General features: G+C 37.7%; 1 protein-coding gene across 1 annotated transcript in view; it reads left to right on the top strand.

The window, feature by feature from the left end:
- The window catches only part of GUCY2C (guanylate cyclase 2C), a 72,046-nt gene that overhangs the window by 10,764 nt on the left and 36,708 nt on the right, over positions 1 to 24,574 (top strand). The window contains exons 5-11 of the mRNA XM_059934499.1: positions 208 to 329; positions 1,775 to 1,871; positions 3,880 to 3,997; positions 6,029 to 6,164; positions 14,243 to 14,328; positions 17,020 to 17,131; positions 23,443 to 23,524. Of these exons, the coding sequence (XP_059790482.1) occupies positions 208 to 329; positions 1,775 to 1,871; positions 3,880 to 3,997; positions 6,029 to 6,164; positions 14,243 to 14,328; positions 17,020 to 17,131; positions 23,443 to 23,524 (753 nt within the window). The remainder of the gene's footprint in view (positions 1 to 207; positions 330 to 1,774; positions 1,872 to 3,879; positions 3,998 to 6,028; positions 6,165 to 14,242; positions 14,329 to 17,019; positions 17,132 to 23,442; positions 23,525 to 24,574) is intronic.

Genomic DNA, 24,574 nt, shown 5'->3' with positions numbered 1-24,574 from the left:
CGAAGATTCCCTAAAACTTTCCCTAAATTAGATGTTTGTAGTCCTAACCATTGGTATCACACTGTGTATTGTCTATTGTGTTAGTGGTAGAAATGAATTTTAGGTGAACAAGTCCCTGGACAGATCTGTAAACAGTGAGCAAACAACATGGAAAGCCATGAAGAAACTAGGCTGATTTCTTAGAGTTTCTCTTTTTTTCTGTTCTAGGTACCTCAATGCTCTGGAGGCTGGAGTTTCCTATTTTTCTCAGAAACTTTCCTTCAAGGAGACGCTGAGAGGAGATAACGAGTTTCAGCGTATCATAATGAACCAGAACAGGAAAAGCAATGGTAAGAAGACATGAAGATAATTTTTGGCTAGCTACGTCCCCACAACTGCCACCTCCCTATGAGTCATTTTGACAAATCTACCACCACAGAGCTATCGTCGTTACTATATATTTTGTATATTTGCAGAGATCTGTAGCTGCATGCAACTACGTTATACTGTTCCTTTTGATGATTAAAACCTTATCCTCTGAGAGAAATTAGCAAAGTAATGTTGAGCAAATATATTAACATTATGAAAGTAATGATGATGCTAAAATCCAGCTTTTATAAGCCAAAAATGATATCACGATCCACCATCAGTAAACTGCTTTTTATGTTCACCACAATCTAATATATTGTTGGATTTGTGACGAATTCTCAAATATTCTGAACCCTGGTCCCCTGGTGACCAAGAGGACTTATTTATTGATATGTAGCCTTAAGCAAAATTACCAGGTAGGCAAGGATTGTCTCACTTTGCTTTACTCTGTCGGTATTTTACCTGCCTAATGATCTCTCAGTTATAGGCCAAGTGTGAAAGGCCAATGGGATACTAAGTTATTTGGTGATTTATTTCACTTTCCACAGAATTCTTTTTGCAAATAAGAATATATCAGGAGCAAAGGAATCAACTGTGGAATTTTCTACGAGGAAATGTTCTTGCTTGTCAGGATTTCCTGGTATCGCTTGAAGTATCATTTGCTGTTACAATTAAGCATTTGCCATATTAAGAGCCTACATTTGCAAAACATTAACCAAGATATGGGGAACAAGAAATATAAGACGATTCATGTCCCTAAAGTGTTTACACTTCAACTGGACAACACAGTGTGTGAACAGATCTAATGAAGTGTCTCCCAGCTTATTCATCCTTCTCATCAAGCCATGCATTTGGGAAATCTGGCTGCAGTGGATAGGAGAGCTTAGAGAATCAGACTGGAACTCGACCACTGAAATCACTGAGCTCTGAGCTAAGAAGCTGCAACCAAAACCCAAGGAAAGGTGCTTAGGAAGACTTCATAAATTCTCACATTAATTTATATCTTTTCCAACTACTTTACAAGTGGCAGTGCCCTTCACTTACCACTGAAAATAGCGTCTATATAACTACTCCAGCCTCGTGTAATGGAATAAGCACTAAGCCAGACTCAAATACTTGACTATCAGAATTATTCATCCACCAGTTTTTAATCTCATTGGCATTTTAGCTACAGTCTCCTTAAATCAATAAAATTAAGGGGAAGGACTAGATGATTCTTTTTAAGATCCCATGCAGCTCTCCTCTGATTCTATGACTGTAAATGAAAAATAAAAGGAGGGGGGAGTAAATTGAAGGAACTGGTGTTAATCTTAAAACACGAATGTAGCATGGACTTACTGGGTTCAAATTCAGGCCCCTGGTTCCCTTCATGCTTGGGAGTAGACTATTGTATATTTTTCTCCCTGTCTTGCTCTCTCTCCTGCAGTGATTGTTATGTGTGGTACACCAAACACCATCAACGTCCTCAAGGGTGACCGAGCAGTGGCTGAAGACACTGTCATTATTCTAGTGGATTTTTTCAAGTAGGTATAATATTTGGAAGAACTCTCCTCCTTTCAGAAAGGAAATACTCTAAGGATTTCTGGAAGATATTCTCTTTTCTCACGTTTTGCACAGCCTAAAATGGGATTCTCTATGAAGATAATACTTTAACCAGTGTTTCATTTCTTCTTTATCACACCGTCATTCTTATTTAATTAATTATAGCCTTAGCAGAGATGTATACCTTTGACATAACTATCATGTCTAAATACAAAAGTTTTATGAAATCCCCATGAAACCCACATGCTCATTCAACAAAGATCCTGGTCTTCAGCCTGATTTTAAGGTGTTTTTTTTCCAGGCAGTAATAAATCAACTAATATCCCAATCATACTTCTGAGAACGTGGGCCCTATCTATGCCTTCAATTGCTAATGGCCTTTGGTCCTAGATTATTTTTCCTTCAGCCTCCTTCGGTAAGAGAAAAGTTCCCGTTAAGTGAATTTGATTTACACAGTTATTCTTTGCCCTCTGTGGTATAGTCACTGGGTGGTTATCTTTTCCTCTGCACTTATCTGGAGCTAAGGGGAGAAAATTCTGGAGAACAGAAACTACCTCTTATCACATCCCCTCTTTTTACTAGTCATTTTCTAACATGGTTGGAAACCCCACAAACAAACTGTGCAAAGGTAATATCTGAGTCAGATTAGGCTTAAAAAAGGTGTTGCTGGTACACCTGTGTCCCTTGCCCCATCAGCTAGATCATATGACTTCACTTATCTGATTGGATCATTAATCATTCCCTGTCCGTATTCAGACCAGAAACTATTCCTGCACTATATCATATTTGCCTAGTCATTTCACCCACACTAAATGCACTTGTCCCGGTACTGAGAAAAATGAGGCATAGGAACTGCAGGCCTATCTTGTTCACAAAGATAATTTAGTCAACTGAGCCTTTTAGCTGCAGAATACAAAAAAGAGGGCAAAATGATCAACATTTTATTCCTACAACCACATTGATAGCTGCTTTCAATAGCTGCTTTGCCCTCTGGAAGGAGGCCTCAATGTAACCAGGTTGGTGTAATTTTATTTTTAGCAAATCCTCAATCAATTGCCAAAGTATTGGTATTCTTTTGTCACTATTCCCTAAGGACCTCTGGGTCTGTTTCGGAATGATCATGAGATAGATTCATTTGAAACTAGACATAACTTGGGTTCAAATTCTAACTGACGCTTCTGGTTCATTTGACTCTTGGGTATTCCTTAGTATATCTTGAGATTCTCATTTGTAAAGTGAGAATAAAAATGTCTACTTTATAAGGGTGCTTTTAGGATTAGATGTGACAATATGAGCAAACTATTCAACACAGTCCTCTGTACATAGATGTGTTCACCTACTGTTTGCCTATTAAATGATGGTCATCCTAGTTACAGTGGTTCAAGCTTGTTAGATTATTTGCATATTAAAACATTAAAATGATTAGGAAGCTTGGGACCCATATGATTGGCAGTGCCATCCCAGACGGTATTGAGGGTCCACAATGTGCCAAATACTGTCTAGGAGTCAAGGATACAAGGACCGATAATCTAATGTTAAGAAGCTTACAATGTTAGAGAAAATGCTTAGTCTTTTCATGCTTATGTTTCACCATCTGGAAAGTAAATTTAATTCATAAACTTTCTCTCTATCCTATCCATAAATCTCTAAAGTGTTATAAGCACTTAAGGAAAAGAAAGTTTCCAAGTATAAACCAAGGGTCATTAAGCCTTGAAAACAAGCTTATGTGCCCAGAGCCCCCAAAAAATCTTCCTCAAATAAGTATCTGTATTCTGATCTTCCTTTCCATTTGTGTATGTTAACCACAGCTGCCTAATTTCTTCTATTCAAGGTAGCAGGTGTAGAAGAAACTTATCTGGGAAAAGTAGAACGTTTTGCAGGAAAAAGATGTTTTAAACTATTTCAAGGCTGCTCTATGAATTGTAGAAGCTCCATTTCTATTTTTGGAGGAATCTAATTTTCATGAGGAACTTGTACTTTTTATTCCAGTGACCACTACTTCATGGACAATGTCACAGCCCCTGACTATATGAAAAATGTTCTTGTTCTGACACTGCCTCCTGAAAATTCTGTCTCAAATAGCTCTTTCTCCAAGAATTTATCACTGGTAAGCTTCATATACGTATATATTATTATTTTTTTGGCAAGGGTAAAATATCATTCTTCCATTTGGGACCCAAATTCTAAAATGAGCAATTCATTTTTTTCACTTGTTCCAATTCACTCAACAGATGTTAACTAAGGCCAATAGCAGGATTCCTGCTGCTAAAACTGTTACTATAGGTCACTGTGCTAGGCTCTAGATCAACACCACAGTGCACACTGCTGTGACATCAGAACAGAAATGACAGTGTGGGAAGATCAGAAGAAGCCCTGCTAACGTAGGGGAGGTGGAAATTAAGCAATGAAAGATAAATGAAGTTCCCTACATCCTAAAGCAACTTTCTGCTGGCCCTGATATCACAGTTCTACCTCTAGAGATACATATTCCTAGGTTAAGACATTGTCCCTTTTTTTTTAATTAGGTTGGCCATTGTTCAACTTTGTCCAGGCAAGGCCTGGTTTATTCCTCTTATCCCAGCATCCCATCTGGTTTAGCATTTGTCCCAGAAAAAGAACCTCCAATTGGACATTAAATCATTAATGTCTCAGCACTTCCCTGGTGGTCTAGTGGTAAAGAATCCGCCTTCCAACGCTGGGGACGCGGGTTTGATCCCTGGTCAGGGAACTAAGATCCCACATGCCGCGGGGCAACTAAGCCCGCGCGCCACAACTACTGAGCTCACATGCCTCAACTCTCAACTAGAGAGTCCATGTGCCCGCGTGCCGCAAAAACCGCAGAGCCCATGCACTCTGGAGCCCACACGCCACAACTAGAGAGAGAAAACCCGAACGCCACAACTAGAGAGAAGCCCACGCGCCGCAAAGAAGACCAGACACAGCGGAAAAAAATAAAGAAATTTTAAAAGTATATTTTAAAAAAATCATTAAATGCAAGACCCCTGCCTCTAATACCACTTCGGGTTTTATCAGTCACTGCACCGTAACGTGACTGAATTCATCGGATGTTTTCTGCCCTCAGACACAGCTGAGAGCAGGTTAGAGAGGGAAGTGGGGGCGCAGTCTGTCCTGAGGACCCTGAACAACTTGGGGATGACAAGGCCCAAAGAGCAGTGAGGAAAGTTGGGGACCTTTGAGAGAATCACAGCTTTGCCTAGACTAGCAGTTCTAAGCCCTGTGTTTTGCAACCCTGCCAAAATTAGGGGCTGCAACCCCTTTGGGGGCTGGGTCTTAACTCATTCTTTTCATGTCATGAAAGGATGATTTCAGCAAAAGACACTGAAACCAATGAGCAGTGTTTTAGTTTTTCCTTTTTATATTTTCTAGCAAATATACTTCTGGGTGTAGTATTCACTTATCATTTGCACAGCTTCTAGGCTCTGGCAAAAGTCTGATTCTTCACAGGTGGGAGTTCCAAAGTGTCTGAGCCGACAGAACTCACGTGGTCTCAGGGGGGCACAGAACTTTTAATCCATAGCCCATCTCTGTGAAGACAACCACACAACTGTTGCAAAGGCAGAGGAATTCTGACCCCCTTCTTATGTTCCCCAGGGCAGACCTTTGTGGCTTGAACTAACACCCAATCAGGACTATCTCCAAAGCAAATTCAATGGTATCATCCAATGAAAACTCTTCCCACCCCATCAGGATACTCAAAGGCAGTGGGGTTGTTTTTGTTGCTGTTCTCTTTTCCTCTTAAATGAAAGCATTATTTCTATATAAAACCTTACAGGAATCGAAAATGCTGTATGTTGTCCTTCCTGGTCGAAGTGAAATATTTTCTCATCGTGGGAAGGAGGAAGCACAGCCGCTTTTAGATACTTCCCTAAAGGCAGGGTTTGCAGTTTATTGATCCCAAGAGAAGACAGAATTGTCACGTGGGGATGATAAAGAGCCCTGGTCCAAGAAAAGTTTTTCCAAAACTTCCTTTAATACCACCCCTACAATTCCCCTAATGTTCCTTTACCTTTCCAGTTACCCTGCTGACCCCAAGAATGTTTTTCTCCAGGTTCAAGACCAGAATCTTTTTTTTTTTTTTTTTTGGGAACTCATTTTGAGATTTTCCTTTCTCATTCAGGCGAAAAATGATTTCGCTGCTGCCTACTTTGATGGAGTCTTGCTCTTTGGACACATGTTGAAGATATTTCTTGCAAATGGAGAAGAAGTTACCACCCCTAAATTTGCTCATGCTTTCAGGAACGTCACTTTTGAAGGTACCGGTTTCCTAGGAGCAAACAACACTTACCTAACAGTTTCTAGAGGAATCTGATGAAATATGGGCCCTGTGGGCAGACTTTGGGAAGCAAAGAGAGGGTGTGGCAATAAATGAATCAACAGCTAAATACCTTTAACTTAATTGGAGGCAAACATAATTGCATAAACCTTGGGGATGCTATAATCTATAACTAGACCCCAGTTTATGGTTCAGAACTTCAGAATCTTTGGATATCAAAGGAAGAGCAGGTAGCTCAGGCCCTGTACTTATGACCAAGCTCATCACAGGGCATTTTGGGCAGTGATGTCCTGACTCTGCTTAGAGACCAGCAAGAAGAGAAATAGCTGCCGTTTGATTTTCGTCCTTCCATATCTCCCTTTCTGTCCTTCAGGGATCAAGGACCCTGTGTTACTTCTCTAACTAAAAAACCTCTCATAGCAGTGCCATCCAAAAGCTCCCAATACATGTGCCTCTGAGCCACATGGATCAACATTCCTTTGCTACCCAAACCCCTATGGAAACTTCTGTCTTTCATTTCCCAGATCTCGTCCAGATACTAGGAAGAAATTTCCTTTTAGATTTAATGTGTATTACGTAAAAGACAAATGATGGTTCACTTCTCTAACTTGCCTGAAACCTTTACTCTGGAAAACCTTTATCCTGTTGCAGAGTGAGCCTTCTTTTCTTGGCTTCAGAGGGCAGCAGACACCCAGCAGTAAAGACTGAGGGCTGTACCAGCATCTGTGGGGTATGACAATGACAGGAAGAGATCACTTCTGCTCCCCTGAAAATACAGGGAGGGAGGGAGAGTCATTAATCACTCCCTGTATCCCAAGTTCTGCCAGTGACTTTATGTGCATTTTTTCTCAATTTTTTTTTTATTGTGGTAAAATACACATAACATAAAATTTACCATCTTAACCACTTTGAAGTGTACAGTTCTGTGTCATTAAGTACATGCATATCGTTGTGCAGCCATCACCATCCTCCATCTCCAGAACTCTTTGATTTTGCAAAACTGAAATTCTATTCTTACTAAACAAGAACTCCCCATTCTCCCCTCCCTCTAGCCCCTGGAAACCGCCATTCTACTTTTTGTCTTTATGATTTTTACTACAATTTTGACCACGTAATCTTATGATTATGATTTATATGTACCTCATATAAGTGGAATCATACAATATTTTTCTTTTTGTGCTTGCCTTATTTCACTTAGCATGGTGTCCTCAAGTTTCATCCATATTGTAGGATATGTTTCCTTCCTTTTTAAGGCTGAATAATATTCCATCATATTATATACAACGTTTTGCTTATGCGTTCATCTGTCGATAGACACTTGAGTTGCTTCCATGTTTTCGCTAAGGTGAAGAATGCTTCCATGAACATCAGTGTATAAAGGTGTCTTCAAGACTCTGCCTTCAATTTATTTGAGTACATACCCAGAAATGGAATTGCTGGATCATATGGAAATCTCATTTTTAATTTTTTGAGAAACCATCATATTGTTTTACACAATGGCTATACCATCTTACATTCCTACCAATAGTAGTGCACAAGGGTTCCAATATTCCACATCCTCATCAACACTTTTATTTTCATATATATATATATATATATATATATATATATATATATATATATATATCTATCTGTTGATGAGGAGAGAGAAATATATATATTAGCCATCCTAATGGGTACGAAGTGGTATCTCATTGTCATTTTGACTTGCATTTCTTTAATGAATAGTAATGTCGAGCACCTTTTCAGGTGCTTATTGGTCATTCGTATATCTTCTTTGGAAAATGTCTATTCAGGTCCTTTGTCCATTTTTTTTTTTTCTTTTCTTTGTCCATTTTTGAATTGTGTTGTTTTCTGTTGTTATTGTTGAGTTTTAGGAGTTCTCTATGTATTCTGGATATTAATCCCTTATTAGATATATGATTTGCAAATGTTATATCCCATTGTGTGAGATGTCTTTTCACTGTGCTGCCGTTTTATGCGCAAAATTTTTAAACTTTTCATGAAGTCCAATTTGTCTACTTTTTCATTTGTGGCCTATGCCTTTTAGTATCACATCCAAGAAATCATTGCCAAATTCAGTGTTGTGACGCTTTTGCCCTGTGTTTTCTTCTAAGGGTTTTACAGTTTTACATCTTATATTTAAGTTGTGGCTGCATTTTGAGTTGACTTTTGTATATGGCATTATCAAAGGGTCTTAACTTCATTCTTTTGCATATGGATATCAAATTTCCCAGCACCATTTGTTGAAAAGACTATGTTTTCCCCCACTGAATTGTCTTGGCACCCTTTTCGAAAATCATTTTACCATATATGCAGTGTTTTATTTCTGGACACTCTATTCTATTCCATTGGTCTATTTGTCTGACTTTATGCCAGTATCTTTTGATTACTGTAGCTTTGTAGTAAGTTTTGAAATCAAGAAGTGTGAGTCCTCCAGCTGTGTTCTTCTTTTTCAGGATTTGTTTTGGCTATTCAGGGTCCGTTGAGATTCCATATGAATTTTATGATGAGTTTTCCTATTTCTGCAAAAAATATCATTGGGATTTTGATAGGGGTTGCATTAAATGTGTCAGTTGCTTTGGGTAATATTGATTTCTTAACAATATTAAGTCTTTCAATCCTTGAATATGGGATGTGTTTTCATTTATTGATGTTTTCTCAAGTTTCTTTCAGAAATGTTTTGTTGCTTTTATTGTACAGGTCTTTCACTTCCTTGGTTAAGTTAATTCCTAGGTATTTTATTCTTTTTGATGCTATTTTAAATGAAACTGTATTCTTAATTTCATTTTCTGATGGTTCATTGTTAGTGTATAGAAATGAAACTAATTTTTTTTGTGTTGACTTTGTATCTTGCTACTTTGCTGAACTCTTTTATTAGTTCGAACAGGTTATTTGTGTTTGGAATCTTGTGAGTTTTCTACATACAGAATCATATTTTCTGTGAACAGAGTTAATTTTACTTCTTCCTTTCCAATTTGGATGCCTTTTTTGTCTTGCTTAAATGCTCTGGCTAGGTCTTCTAGTACTATGTTGAATAGAAGTGGTGAAATTGGGCATCCTTACCTTGTTCCTGATCTTAGAGGAAAAGTTTTTAGTCTTTCACCATTGAGTATGATGTTTGCTGTGGGTTTTTCATATATGGCTTTTATTATGTTGAGATAGTTTCCTTCTGTTCCTAGTTTGTTGCGTGTTTTATCATGAAAGTATTGAATTTTGTAAAATGCTTTTTCTGCATCAATTCATATGATCATGTGGTTTTTTTCTTCATTCTCTTGTAGTGTATTATATTGATTAATTTTTATATGTTGACCCATCCTTGCATTTCAGGAATTAATCTTATTTGGTCATGTTGTATTCTCCTTTGAATATGCTACTGAATTCTGTTTACAAATATTTTGTTGAGGATTTTTAGATCAATGTTCATAAGGGATATTGGTGTGTAGTTTTCTTTTCTTTTTGTGTCATTGTCTGGCTTTGGTATCAGAGTAATTCTAGCCTCATAGAATAAGTTAGGCAGTGTTTCTCTCCAGGTTTTTGGAAAAGTTTGAGAAGGATTGGTGTTAATTATTTTTTTAATGTTTGGTAGAATTCACTGGTAAAGTCATTAGGTTCAGGGCCCTTTCTTAGGGGGTAGAGGGTCTGGAGATTTTTGACTACTGATTCAGTCTCCTTACTAGTTATCGGTCTATTCAGATTTTCTGTTTCTTCATGGTTTTGTTTTGGTAGGTTTTGTGTTTCTAGAAATTTGTTCATTTCATCTCGGTTATCCAATTTTTTGGCATACAGTTGCTCATGGTACTGCCTTATATTCCTTTTTATTTCCTTAGAATTGGTTGTAATGTCTCCACTTTCATTTATGATTTTAGTAATTCAAGTCTTCTCCTTTTTTCCTTACTCTATCTGGCTAAAGGTTTGTCAATTTTGTTGAACTTTTTGAAGAACCAGCTTTTGGTTTCATTGATTTCCTCGATTGATTTTCTATTCTGTATTTCATTTATCTCTGCTCTAATCTTTACAGCTTCCTTCCTCTGCTAGCTTTGGGTTTAATTTGTTCTTCTTTAACTGGTTCCTTAAGTTGTAAAGTTAGGGTGTTGATTTGAGACCTTTGTTGTTTTTTAATGTAAGCATTTATGGCTATAAATTTCCCCTTAGCACTGCTTTGATTGTGTGTGTCCCATAGTTTTGGTGTGTTGTATTTTTATATTCCTCTATCTCTAGGTCTTAAAACTTTTCCCTTGTAATTTCTTCTTTGAGCCATTGGTTATTTAAGTGTGTGCTGTTTAATTTTCACAAATTGGCGAATTTTTCAGTTTTCCTTCTGTTTTTGATTTCTAACTTCATCTCATTGTGGTCAGAGAAGATACTTTGTATGATACCTATCTTTTAAATTTTAACTGAGACTTAATATGTTGCTTAACATATGGTCTATTCTGGAAAATGTCCTACAGGCACTTGAGAAAAATGTGCATTCTGTTGTTGGGTAGAATGTTCTGTATTTGTCTATTATATCTAGTTGGTTTATCATTTTGTTCAACTCCTCTATTTCCTTACTTATCTTCTGTCTTGTTATTCTATCCATTAGTGAAAGTGAAGTATTAAAATCTCCAATGATTATTGTAGAACTGTTTCTCTTGTGCCAATTTTTGCTTCATATTTTTTGTTGGTCTGTTGTTGGTTACATAAATGTTTATACTTGTTATATATTTTTGCTTTATTGAATGTTTTATTAATATATAATGAATTTCTTTCTTTGTCTCTTGTAAACTTTTTTGATTTAAAGTCTGTTTATTTGATATTAGTGTAGGCACCTCTGCTCTCTTTTGGTTACTATTTGCATGAAATATCCTTTTCCTTCCTTTCACTTTCAACCCATTTCTGTCTTTGGATCAAAAGTGAATCTCTTATAGACATCATACTGTTGGATCACCTTTTTAATCCAATTTTTGAATTTCTATCTTTGATTGGACTATTTAATCCATTTACATTTAAAGTAATTACTGATAAGGAGAGATTTATTCTGTCGCTTTGTTATTTGTTCTTTATATGCTGTGTAGCTTTTTTATCCCCATTTCCTGCATTACTGTCTTCTTTTGTATTGTTTATTTTTTATAGTGAAATGTTTAAATTCCTTTTTCATTTTTTGTGTATATTCTTTAGCTATTTTCTTTGTGGTTACCATGGGGATTACATGCTAAAATTATAACCCTCTAGTTTGACTTTATACCAGTTTAACTTCAATGAATACAAAAACTCTCCTCCTTTAATAGCTCCATTCCCATCCCTTTCAGACATTGGTGTTGCAAAATTACATCTTTATACTTTGTGTCCAAGTAGGAAACTAATGTTTTTTTAAGCATTAGTCTCCTAAATTGCTTCAAAATCAAAAGGTGGAGTTACAAACAAAAGTTACAATAATACTAACTGTTAGACTAATTTTTTTTAATGTATCCTCTCTCTCTCTCTCTCTTTTTTTTTTTGGCTGTGCTGGGTCTTTGTTGCTGCGCGTGGGCTTTCTCTAGTTGTGGCGAGCAGGGGCTACTCTTGGTTGCAGTGCATGGGCTTCTCATTGTGGTGGCTTCTCTTGTTGCGGAGCACAGACTCTAGGCATGTGGGCTCAGTAGTCGTGGCTCACGGGCTCTAGAGTGCAGGTTCGGTAGTTGTAGTACACGGACTTTGTTTTTCCGCGGCATGTGGTATCTTCCTGGACCAGGGCTCGAACCCATGTCCCCTGCAGTGGCAGGCGGATTCTTAACCACTACGCCACCAGGGAAGCCCTGTTCATCTCTTAAGTCATGTAGAAAACAAAAAGTGGAGTAACACATTGTTCTTACAATAATACTAGATTTTGTCATTGCTTGTGTATTTACCTTTACTGAGATCTTTATTTCCTCATATGGCTTCAAGTTACTGTCTGTTGTTCTTTCATTTTAACCTGCCAGACTCCCTTGAACATTTCTTGCAGGACAGGTCTAGTGGTAGGTAACAAACCCTCTCAACTTTTATCTTAGAATGTCTTACTTTCCTTTCACTTTGAAGGACAGCTTTGTTGAATAAAGGATTCTTGATTGACAGCTTTTTCTTTTAGCATTTTGAATATATCAGCCCACTACCTTCTGGCCTTCAAAGTTTATAATGAGAAATCTGCTTATAAATCTTATTAAACATCTCTTATATGTGATGAATCACTTCTCTCTTGCTGCTTTCAAAATTCTATATCTTTGGCTTTTGACAATTTGATTATAATGTGCCTTGGCATGGATTTCTTTGAATTCATCCTACTTGGCATTTATTGAGCTTCTTGGATGTTTATATTCACGTGTTTCATCAAATTTGGGAAGTTTTCAGCCATTATTTTTTTAAATAGTCTCTTTACCCATTTTTCTGTCTTCTCCTTATGGGGCTTCCACAATGCATGTATTGGTCTGGTTGGTGGTGTCCCACAGGTCCCTTACGCTCTGTTCACTTCTCTTCAATCCTTTTTATTTCTGTTCCTCAGATTTGATAATTTCCATTGTCCTATATTCAAGTTCACTAATTCTTTCTTCTGCCTGCTCAAATCTGCCTTTGATCCCTCTAGTGAATTTTTTATTTCAGTTACTGTACTTTTCAGTTCCAGAATTTCTTTCTGGTTTCTTTTTTAGGTTTTCTACCTTTTTATTACTATTTACATTTTGTTTGTACATCATTTTCTTGACTTTATCCATGCCTTCCTTTAGTTCTTTGAGCATCTTTAAGACAGTTGTTTTAAAGCCTTTGTCTAATAAATCCACCATCAGGTCTTTTTCAGGGATAATTTCCATTGGGTTTTTTTTTTTTTCTCTTATTTTGAATGAACCATACTTTCCTGTTTCTTTGTATGCTTTGTGATTTTTTTGTTGAAAACTGGACATTTGAATCTAATAATCGGTAATCCTGGAAATCACATGGGGAATGGGGAATTTTCTCATTCCCCAGGGTTTGCTCTTTTTTGGTTTTGCTTTTTGTTTCTGTTTTTATTGTTGTAGGCTATCTGCTGAGGATCAGCCTGAGGTGTAAACTTAAGGTCTTCTTAGGTCTTTTCTGAGCCTCTGCCTTCCCCTGGGCATGTGTAGTAGCTTTCTAATTTCCCCCATATATGCAGTTGCTTGAATATTCTAGTCTTCAACGTCTGGCTCTCAAAGGGGAAAAAGAGAAAAACGAAGGGGGATTGAGGGGAGCACCAACCCTTTACATCCCTTGAAAGTCATAATCAGCAGAGGGGGAAGGGCTTCAACAATGGGGGAGGTGCAATGGCAGTGGCTGCCACCTTTTTGCCTGCACCTCTGTGATCATAAGCAGCAGTTAGTCACCTGCTACCTGTACCTATAACCTGGAACAAGTTAGTAATATTTCTGACCTCAGATTTCTCATCAATAAAATGGAGATAATAACAGCTTCTATGTCCTGGTATTTGGGGAAGAATAATATGATAAATGCATATGAAGCACTTAACACAGAGCCTGGTCTAGTAAACACAAAATAAATATTAACTATTATATTGAACCATGTGAAATTACTGATATTTGATCAATTTTTTTCTTTTACCTAAACAGCCGTTTCATAGGCTCATCCTATATGGCTATAATTTCATAGTTGAGAAAACTGAGACTTAAAGAACTTAACTTTTTCAATGTGTTTAGCTAATACATGGTAGTGAAGGGATTTTGACCTTTTTACAATCTAAGTTAGATTATGGAGTGACAAACACTGTGCCACTAGTTTAGTAAATACTCTCAACAAAAACTTGTCACTAATAATCAGGAGAAATCTACTGACTGATTATATTTAGTGTCATCATTCTAAATGCAATGAAAAAGAATTTTCCTTCTAACTAAATACCATCTCTTATAAAAATATCCTTCAGAGATCTCAGGGCCAAGAACCAATCCAGATGCCCTCAGATTACATCATTAAGGTCAATAATTTTTCAGTAAAATAGAGCAATTTGAATCTATTTTATACCCTCTGTCAGGATGTAACTGGTCTTTCAGTCAAGAAGTCAACAATGGCCTCTAACTCTTTCTGATTTTGCCCTAGGGCGTGTGGGTCCTGTGACTTTGGATGACTGTGGAGATATTGACAATACTATGTTCCTTCTGTACACCTCTGTGGACACCAACAAAGTATGTCTGACTTCTTATCACGAACTTGGGGTTAAGTGACTAGGTGAGGAGGGTTATCCTGGAAGGCAAGTATTGGGTTGGCCAAAAGGTTTTCTGTAACTAAGAGCCTACAGAAAAACCGAACGAATTTTTTGGCCAACCCAATACTAGCAAAGGAATTAGAGAAGTTATGTTTAAAATCTAGAGGTTAGTTTATTTCAGATTTACGATTATGCCCCCCTTGGGGCCATATTCCTTAAACATTTTCTCCCATAGAACTTCTTATTCAGTGTATCCACTCTTATTTACTGTATAAAAAATACCCACCCAGAAAACACTGGTATAAAGACCAGACTGTTGATGAGATACCAATGAGAAGGTGACGGTTTTTTCCTAAGAATCGTTTATTCATTTCCACAACTAAAAATCTGAATGAAGCATTACCTATTCTCTCTCCTTCTGAAGTCTCATGAAAATCATTAATTGTGTAATCCCTCTGGCACATACAAACAGCCTTCTAATGTTATGCTTTATGTTCACACACTATATATACATAGTACATATCTGTCTATCTGTATATAGATAGATATATATTTACATACCTACATATGTGCTTTATATTCACACACTATATATACATAGTACATATCTATCTATTTATCTATAGATAGATAGATAGATATATTCACACACCTACATAGTAGGTTCTTTGAAGAAAGGGAATGGATCTCATTTCTCCATGTCTCCTGTGCTTAGCTTCTTATCTGGCACATAGTTGATGGCTGCTAAGCGTTTAATTTAAAAACAAAAATACCTGCCTTTATGTCACCCAGAGTTGTGCCCATCATGAACTAGAATCCACTGTTCTAACCAACCAAATGGTAGGTAGAAACCTTTTCTTCTTTAAGAAGTTAGGTCCTGGGGCTTCCCTGGTGGCTCAGCGGTTGCGAATCTGCCTGCTAATGCAGGGGACACGGGTTCGAGCCCTGGTCTGGGAAGATCCCACATGCCACGGAGCAACTAGGCCCGTGAGCCACAACTACTGAGCCTGTGCGTCTGGAGCCTGTGCTCTGCAACAAGAGAGGCCACGAGAGTGAGAGGCCTGCGCACCGCGATGAAGAGTGGCCCCCGCTTGCCGCAACTAGAGAAAGCCCTAGCACAGAAATGAAGACCCAACATAACAATCAATCAATCAATAAATAAATCTTTAAAAAAAAAAAAAAAAAAGAAGAAGTTAGGTCCTGACATAACCAGGAATCTACTAGAAAAAGTTTTTCATTTTTTCACGTAATTTTCCAAATGAGCATTGTGACGTCCCTAACTCATATATTGAGTGTATGTATTGACCCAGCTTTGTAAAAGACATCTATAATGAGAAATGTGGAAAGCTAGAGAAAAGATGCTCAGATTGAGAAAGTTAAACTAGAAGTTCGGGGCGGGGGTAGCAGTATTTCAGAAAAGTAATGCATCGTTTTTAGTTACATTGTTTTAGTTATACTGAACCTTTACTATAATGCTGTATTTGGCATCATACCATGGGAATACCTTAAAATGAAATCTGCTCAATACTTCAGTTTCTAGTAGTAACTACTGAGATAACTACGTGCCCCTCTAAGTTATTTGCACCTGGGATGATGCCTTTGCCTCCCTTGGAGAGGGTGCTCCACCTGCGGTGAGATTCTATGTCAGCCTTATGATTGCTCTTCAAAATGAAAAATGTGGTTCTGTGCACTTACTGTCTCCACAGGCAAGCCTAGTTGAACTTTTCAATAATCTAATGCCATCAGTTGTGCTGTATGATATGTATCTATGGGGAAAACAGGGATTAATTGTCAAAACATAGGGCTATAGATAAGTTATTCCATAACCAGAGTAGGTCTCAGTAGAGATATAATCTACCAGCCCCTAATATATAGGATATTTTCTATCCTCAATATATGCAAGTTTATATTCTGTTTTCAAGTTAAGAGTATAGTTTTGAAAATGTAAAATTTTGTCCAGAATGTTTTGAGGGAGCAGTGGTGAATTTAGAAGGATGAACATTTTCCAGTTGTCTCTTACAAAACTGACTCAATATATGCAGCAGTAATTTAAGGATATATTAATATTTCCATTGACAGATTACTTGAAAAAGAAACCTTTTATCTTGGAAACCTAATGAGTGTCGTGTCTAAGAAAGCACATTAGAGCATAGGGCTAGAAGAGATTCAAAAATTATGTAATTGACAGAACTTAAGAAATGTAGAATTCTCTAGGAGCCCCTTGACGTGTATAAATATGGATAATGGATGTTAGCTATGGTGCATTTTCTCAAGACATCGTTTTTAATAACAACTTAATATTGTGGAAAACACTGCTGCCTCCCTTGTCATGTGACTTGGAGCTCACCATTTAATTTTTTGTGCCTCTATTTTAACATTAGTAAAATGAAAGACTTGAACTAGAAAGACCCAAAGAATCTCTGCTGGGCAGGTGTAGCATATGGTCATAAAGAAACAAAAAACTAATCGGCCCACATGGAGCTTAAATCCACGTTCATGGTGAGAACCACGTGGACGCTAACTAGCTCCCGGCTGGTAGCATTTACCTTGTTTCACTGAGAAACGTTGCTATGAAATTCAGATGTCACTGGGCGGCACGGTCAGTCTCATCAGAAGTCATTCTAAAATGTCTTTTTCTGTTCATCCTTCTTCTTTTCATGCCCCGACACAGTACAAGGTTCTTTTGACCTATGACACCCGGAAAAACCAGACTAACCCGGTGGATAAGAGCCCCACATTCATCTGGAAGAACCACAAACTTCCTAATGATATTACAGAAGGGGGTAAGATATCCTTCGTGAAGTTTCTTTTCCTGAAATTGTTTTTTTGGTAAGGAGAGTAAATTCTGTGGTTTATGAAATTAGCCTGTGTTTTCTGTTTTGTTTTGCTTATTGTCTGTATTAGATTTGCCAGGTTTGTAAACATGGACTTCACGTCTCTGTCCAATGAATAATATTACAGTTCTGATAAAACACTGAAGATATCCCATTCTAATTTAGCTATAACTGTCTTTAATATAAGGTGTCTTCAATAGGGTGTCCTACCTACCCCTTGATGTAAATTTTCCTATAGAAAACTAGGTTTGGCAATTGGCAAAATGAACACAGAGACACATAGCCTCACTCCATTTACATTTTACTGAAGGAAACTCATGGAATATATATTTCAGCAAGGAATACTCGATGTCATTAGGCTGAGGGTGATAAGTGAGCATGGCCTCTAAAGTCTCCCCCGTTTCCTCAGAGGACACACATACTTGGGTCATAATGATGGTTACCCTCCTACCTGAGATGAGGTCCTATCATGTCATGAAAGCCCTAACACGGCTAGGGCTTCACCCATGCAACTTGCCATGCAACTGTATAACACTGACTGTCACTGGACAGGGCCAGCTGAGTGTCTCATGGGCAGCAAGGTCTCAGGGCACTCTGCCCATGGCTGGCTTGGCCAAGGCTTTCCATAATGAATAGTAAGTAATTCCATATTACTAATCAATTTTTAGGAAAAAAGTTTAAATTTGAACAAATATTTATGCCCAAAGATGCAAAAGAAAAAAAAAAGGTGGAAACATTATTAATAAAATGACTTAGAAAACTACAATATATTCATAAATGGGGCAATATGCAACCAATTAAAAATAATTATTTACAAAGAATTTTAAATGACATTGGAAAAGTTATGAGTAAAGTAATACAGCTTTTTTATTTAATGAAAGTCTAACTTTGCAAAACAATGTATAGAAATAAGACTGCAGAAAAATATGCTAAAATGTCAATAGTCGTAGCCTCCGGGTAATAGTATCCCAGATTTTCTTTTTGCTTTTTTATATATTTCTTAGTTTTCTGAATTTTCCATAATGACTCTATTAATTTACCATTTTTTAACAATATTAAAAATTATAAACTAGAAATACTTCTAGCCCTGCTCTACAGCCAGAAACTCTGGCTGAAAGGTTGATCTGACTGAAGAGAACAGTTCTGATGAAATGGGCTTGTTTACATTATAGCTGTAACTATGTTTCTAGTTCTTGTGTTCCATGAGTCAAATGTGGTTAAAAATGAATCCTGTGTTTTTAGTCAATAGACACGAGGTAGTTGACTGAAGCAAAGAGAGAGGTAGGAAGTAGGGATCCCATTCTTCCAAATGATTTACCCTCATCATTGCTTTTTAAAGTTGATTTGTTTTCTTTAGCAAGCTTTCTTTTTTTTTCTTTTTAATTATCTCTAGAACCATCTTCAAGCTTCCTAGATTCAAGCCAAACTTGACTTCTGAAATATATCTCTTTTCTCACAGGCTTCTGTAACTCCATGCTTCTTTCTTTTGTAATTTTTTGAGTTAAAATTATTTTTCTTTTTCCTTAATTATAGCCCTCAGTGACAGAGTTGGGTTTGTATTTTTAATATATTTCTTTAAAAGTTTTTAGATATTTTGGTTATTAAACAGAAGGTCTGTACTGTTTAAAATAATGAACTTCTCAAAACATGATTTTTGAGAGAGTTCTCATTATTTACCTAAACGAGATCACATTAAATATTTACATTACATACGACAGGGACGTTGCCTCATCCTGGGCAACTTTACTTCATCCTCAGTTAACTAGAATATTCAGTTAGCCAGAGCTTTTCATTCTTTAACTGTTACATTTAGTTTCAAACTTTACAAATTAAGTAACTCAGTCTTTCAAATAGTATACAAATAAGATAGTCATGCCTGGTCTTTCATCTGTGTACACAACTGCCAACTAAGTAACAGAACGTTTCATCTGGAGATTCTACCATCACTGTCTTTTCATTCATCTGACAAATATTTACTTAATGCCAGACAATGTTCTAAGCACCTGGGACACAGCAGTGGACAAGGCAGATTTGGTTCCTGTTCCTCACCCAGGCCTTCCTCAGCTGTCTCCTGGGTGCCAGTGACATCCATCTGTCTTCCTGCTCAGCCCCACCTCCTGCCCACCTCAAACCCAGCCACCACTGCCACCAGAGGGACAGCGCGAATCCAGTCGCATTACCCAACTGCTGCTAACCCTTCGAATGGCAGCTCCACTTTGCCTTCAGCGTCCAAATGACTTATTATAGCACAAAATGTCCCTGATCTTCCTACGTCTCCAGCCTTCTATCTCATCTTACCTGAAATTTCTTCCCCACTCTCTCAACTTCTCCTACTTCCTTAAAGAAAGGGTCTTGCAGCTTCATGCCCCTGTGTCTTTATTGATGCTACTCCCTCTGACTAAAATCTATCACCACCCCCCCATAGAACTAGTAACCACTCATCCTCATTGTGTAACTTGGATTTCACCTTTCCTAAGCTTTCTCTTAGCATCTCAGGAGGTTATTGATCTTGCCCTTATTACACCAGACTTCTAGCATATTACTTATATCTCATTTATTTGTTTACACCATACACCGTGTAAGTGTAGGGTCCATTCTTTACTCAAACACAGTGCCTTGAAAGGAAGGAAAGAAGGAAGAAATGAAGGAAGGAAAGAAGGGAGGAAATGAAGGGAGGAAGGAAAGAAGTAAGGAATGAAAGACAGTATGAGATAACTATGAATATGCTTCTATTCAGTACCAATCTAGACAGTGTTAATTTCAGTCCATTTACTTCTCTAAGTATGAGTATCTTCCTCTGTTAAGTCAGGAGATTTGTTAACTGATCTCAAAGTTCTTTCCAACGATCATGTTCTATGACCTTGGGGTTATAAAACTCAATCTGCATTCACCATCTATCTAGTTAAATAGGCTGTGATAACCACAGTAGCCACCAGAGGGCAGCAGAAGCTTAACCTTAGAACTAATGTGATAGCGGTGATTTACAAGTATATTGGATTAAAATTTACTATATTTAAATTCTATGTACTATATTTAAATATCATAATTATATTTCATGTAATGTGATGTTTACACTAGGGAAGAATTGAGAGGGGCTAAGGACTCAGCAGATATTTCCTCCAACTCATGCTGTAGTCTGGAGGCTGGGTAATTTTAGTAAATGACTGGTGAGTAGAATCGTCTGCACTGTTGAAATTGTATTCCTCGTACTCACTGTTGTTTTGGGGGGGGTTGGGGGTATGAGAGTGGTGGTGATGGGGATGGAAGTGGTGATTGTAGTAATAAACGGAGTTCACCAAAGTCAAATATGCCCACAATGCAGCTCCACCTCCAAGGGAATAATTTATTTCTGCCCTAACGAGAATAGAAATCCAGAGCTCACATTTTCACGGTTAAATTCTCCCCTTAGCAGAAAACAAAATAACAAGCAGAGGCAAAGTTATAAGTTAGCAAAGCATAACTCCTTCCAATTCATCCCTTATAGAAAGGTGCTGCAGAATGAACCTTACTAAACCCTCTACCTCAGAAAAAAAAAATGGTTAGTTCATTAGAAGGACATAATGTGATAAAACAAAAATGGTTCAGAAATACATGTGACATGTAAGCTAAGTCTAATAGCACAAGAGATTTTTTTTATGTGAATTTATTTACATATATTAACATTTGGGCATTTTTCTTTGCCTCTTCTCAGAGAGTGAGATGAGCAGGGCCAAGTTTTTATTCAGTTATTTATTTATTCAGTAATTTTTTACTGATACGTGACCAGGTACCAGGTCTGGTGCTGCGTGCTAAAGGTATCAGGACGAGCAGACAGAACCCCAGCCATGCCCTCAAGGGTCCTTGTTATGGTGCCATGAGAGAGAATACAGTGTGAGGTGTTGAGATGCTACTTGAATAAGAGCCGGCCACTCATCATTCCAGGGACACCTTCATTAATTATATTTTTATTGTATAAAACTTCATGCACATGATTTTAAAAGCCAAGAGTAGAAATATTCCTAATGGAAAGTGAGTGTACCTGGTCCCACCTCTGTGTATCCCTGGTCTTGCAGTCCCTTCTGCTTAGTTTTTTTTCATATTTTTAAATAATATGCATATATTTCTTGCATTATAAGCTTTAGATGTTATCTATTTATTTCTTGTATTGATAAATGAAGATATAGTTCATTTTCACTAGCCCTACTTTTCTCTAAGCTCTTCTCAATATAGTTATATCTTTTTGTCAATACATTTATTGGTGCCTTGTAATTTTAATTAACTTTGCATAAGCTTCGAGTTCTATCAAGTATATATAAAAGTTCTTGCTTCCCAGCTTTGTAAGATGAAGACGTTAGTGTCTCTTTCCTTTCTTCTACCTCCATCCTACCTCCCAAATTCTCCTGTATTTTGCTGTAATTTGTCGGGGCTGATAATATTTTTTTGGTAGCCATATGAAGCCCTCTATCATTTACCTATCAGTTGAAAATTACTAAATATTTTCATTATTATTTTTATAAAACTAGATAGCATGTCAGAATAACATTTCTTTCTGTATAACTCCAATGTCTCTCCTTTGTGACACACACACACACACACACACAAATGGATTTTTTAAATTCCAAATTCTCAAACTATTTTACTTTGTTTTATTTTTAGATTGCGCCTTCCTTGAACATTCTTCCCTAGAGTTTCTGATTGGGTCTCTCTTATTTATGCTATAAAGAAAAAAAAAAACCTGTCTCCTTCACCATATTGCTATTACCTTCCAGCTTCTTACACACTCTCTGTTGCTTGGAATCCATTCCATTTGTTCTTCTTGAACCCTCTAACTTCCTATTCTGATAGGGATCTGTTGAGGCATGTTTGAACAACGACCTTCTTGTACAGTTTTGTTTTTTTTATTTTAATTTATTTTTGGCTGCATTGGGTCTTCATTGCTGTGCACGGCTCTCTCTAGTTGTGGCGAGCAAGCCAGGGCTACTCTTCTCTGCAGTGCAAGGGCTTCTCATTGCAGTGGCTTCTCTTGTTGCAGAGCTCGGGCTCTAGAGCGCAGGCTCAGTAGTTGTGGCACACGGGCTTAGTTGCTCCGCGGCATGTGGGATCTTCCTGGACCAGGGCTCGAACCCGTGTCCCCTGCGTTGGCAGGCGGATTCTTAACCACTGCGCCGCCAGGGAAGCCCTCTTGTGCAGTTTTATTATTGTTGTTGTCCTTAATCTGGGCTTAGTCCTCTGCACACTCAGAGTCTGCTTCAGTGCTTCGTTGGGTTGGATCCACATTTTCCTGAAGTCCACTGACCCTTCAGCGAGTCTCTCAAATTCCTCCTTCTACACAGCTTCACCTACGTGCTAATAAATCAAATTCCTTACGTTCTTCATTGACTTCCCTCAGTGACCTGGTTGAGCTTGGAAAGGACCAGTGGGCGACACTGTCATTTACTGTTCATTCCACACCGTCCTACTTTTCCTCCGATTTGTTTCTCCGTATTGAAAACCAGTTGTCTATTTCTTCCTCTGTGAATCCTCCTTAGGTATATTGGTTTCAAAGACATCAGATAGTCTTCCCACCAAAATTATTTGTGTGCCAGAAACTATTTTATGTTCTTGTAACATTTGATGATTCCCATAAGAAACGAGATGTCTAAACTATAGGGGTAGATGAAATTAAGCCACTTTGGGGCACATTCCAGACAGTTTTCCTCATAGACCAAGGATGCAGGATCTGTATTACCAATGAAGAGATTAATAAAAGACAGATATCTTTTTTTAATTTAATTTTTATTTTATATTGGAATATAGTTGATTTACAATGTTGTATTAGTTTCAGGTGTACAGCAAAGTGATTCAGTTATGCATATACATATATCCATTCTTTTTTCAGATTCTTTTCCCATAGAGGTTATTAAGAGAATATTGAGTAGAGTTCCCTGTGCTCTACAGTAGGCCCTTGTTGATTATCTATTTTATATATAGTAGTGTGTATATGTTAATCTTAAACTTCTAATTTATCCCTTCCTCCCACCTTTCTCCTTTGCTAACCGTAAGTTTGTTCTCTAAGTCTGTGATTCTGTTTTGTAAATGAGTTCCTTTGTACCATTTTTTTAGATTCCACATGTAAGTGATATCATATGATATTTGTCTCTCTCTAAAAGACAGACATCTTAAAAGGTCTCTCCTTTTCCCCTTCCTCAGATTATATTACCCAACTAGAATCTTGTGTAGTGTGTGTATTCTCTTTTCAAAGAGCCTCACTAGTGCGATTTTCGCTGTCTTTTCTGCCACAGACCCTCCAATCCTGATGATCGCTGTCTTCACCCTCACGGGGACTGTGGTCCTGCTCCTGTTTATCGCCCTCCTGGTGCTCAGGTACCTACCAGCCCCTCTAACCTGCTGTGCTCCTCCTTCAGAGAGGGAAGAGGGCAAGAGGGAGACGTCTGATGTCTGTCGATGATAGTATACATTCACAAGAAGGTCTCTGGACAGAGCTAAGATCACGAAGGCATTCAGCATCAAAGACTCTGTCAAGGGCAGAATATTACTCAGTGGATGGATTAGAGCTTGCAGTCAGAGACGTTTGAACTCACATCCCAGTTCTAGGCTTTACCAGTTGTGTGGTGTTCACCATATTACCAGCAACTTAAACATGTTACTCAGCTTCAGTATCCTCATCTGAACTGTTGTGAGGGGTTGAAATAAGGTCCGTATAGTGACCATATACCAGGCATTCTACAGGTAGAAATAGCTATTTCTGCTGTTTTATTAGTATATTGTGGGAAATGTCAGAGTCTCTATATTACATACTTTCAGGCTGGAAGAGGCTTTAGAAATCATCCATTCCAAACCTCCTGCTTTAGCCTGAGGAAAGAGAGACCCAGAAAGCCAAACGGTTTGTCTGGAATCACATCACCAGGTAGTGTGTTGGGCCAAAGGTAGAACTCAGGCCTTCTGTCCATCAGTTCCATGATTGTTCTACTCAGCTTGGACATATGAAGAGCCTAGTGCAGTGCCAGAGACATAGTCTGTATACTCAGAAATATTTGTTGAATATATAAATGAATGAGTGAGTCTCACACTACCTCCTAATCTGTGTGTGTTAAACACACAAAACTTTCTATCCCATTAGAGTATCAGGATCACTCCCATTTCCTAACTAAACCAGACAACAGTTTTCCTCTATGTATCACACGCTTTGGTCTGTGTGTCGCTGTACCTTCTCATCATGAGAGTCCAGTCTGTTGCATGTCAGTTAAAGGTTTCTCCAGGAAAGCGGGTAGATTGTTCTCTTCAGTCTGAAGGCAGAACTTGACTCCTGTGACTCTGTATTACCAAGAAATATAAGAGATGATTTACAGTGTATGGTGACCATTTAGTTGAAGGTAAGAGGAAACCAAAATTTGAGGAGAGTAAAGGCAGCCA

The sequence above is a fragment of the Balaenoptera ricei genome, chromosome 10 (genome assembly GCF_028023285.1).
Source record: "Balaenoptera ricei isolate mBalRic1 chromosome 10, mBalRic1.hap2, whole genome shotgun sequence".
Classification (NCBI taxonomy): Eukaryota; Metazoa; Chordata; class Mammalia; order Artiodactyla; family Balaenopteridae; genus Balaenoptera; species Balaenoptera ricei.
This window is presented reverse-complemented; position numbering and strand designations above follow the sequence as displayed.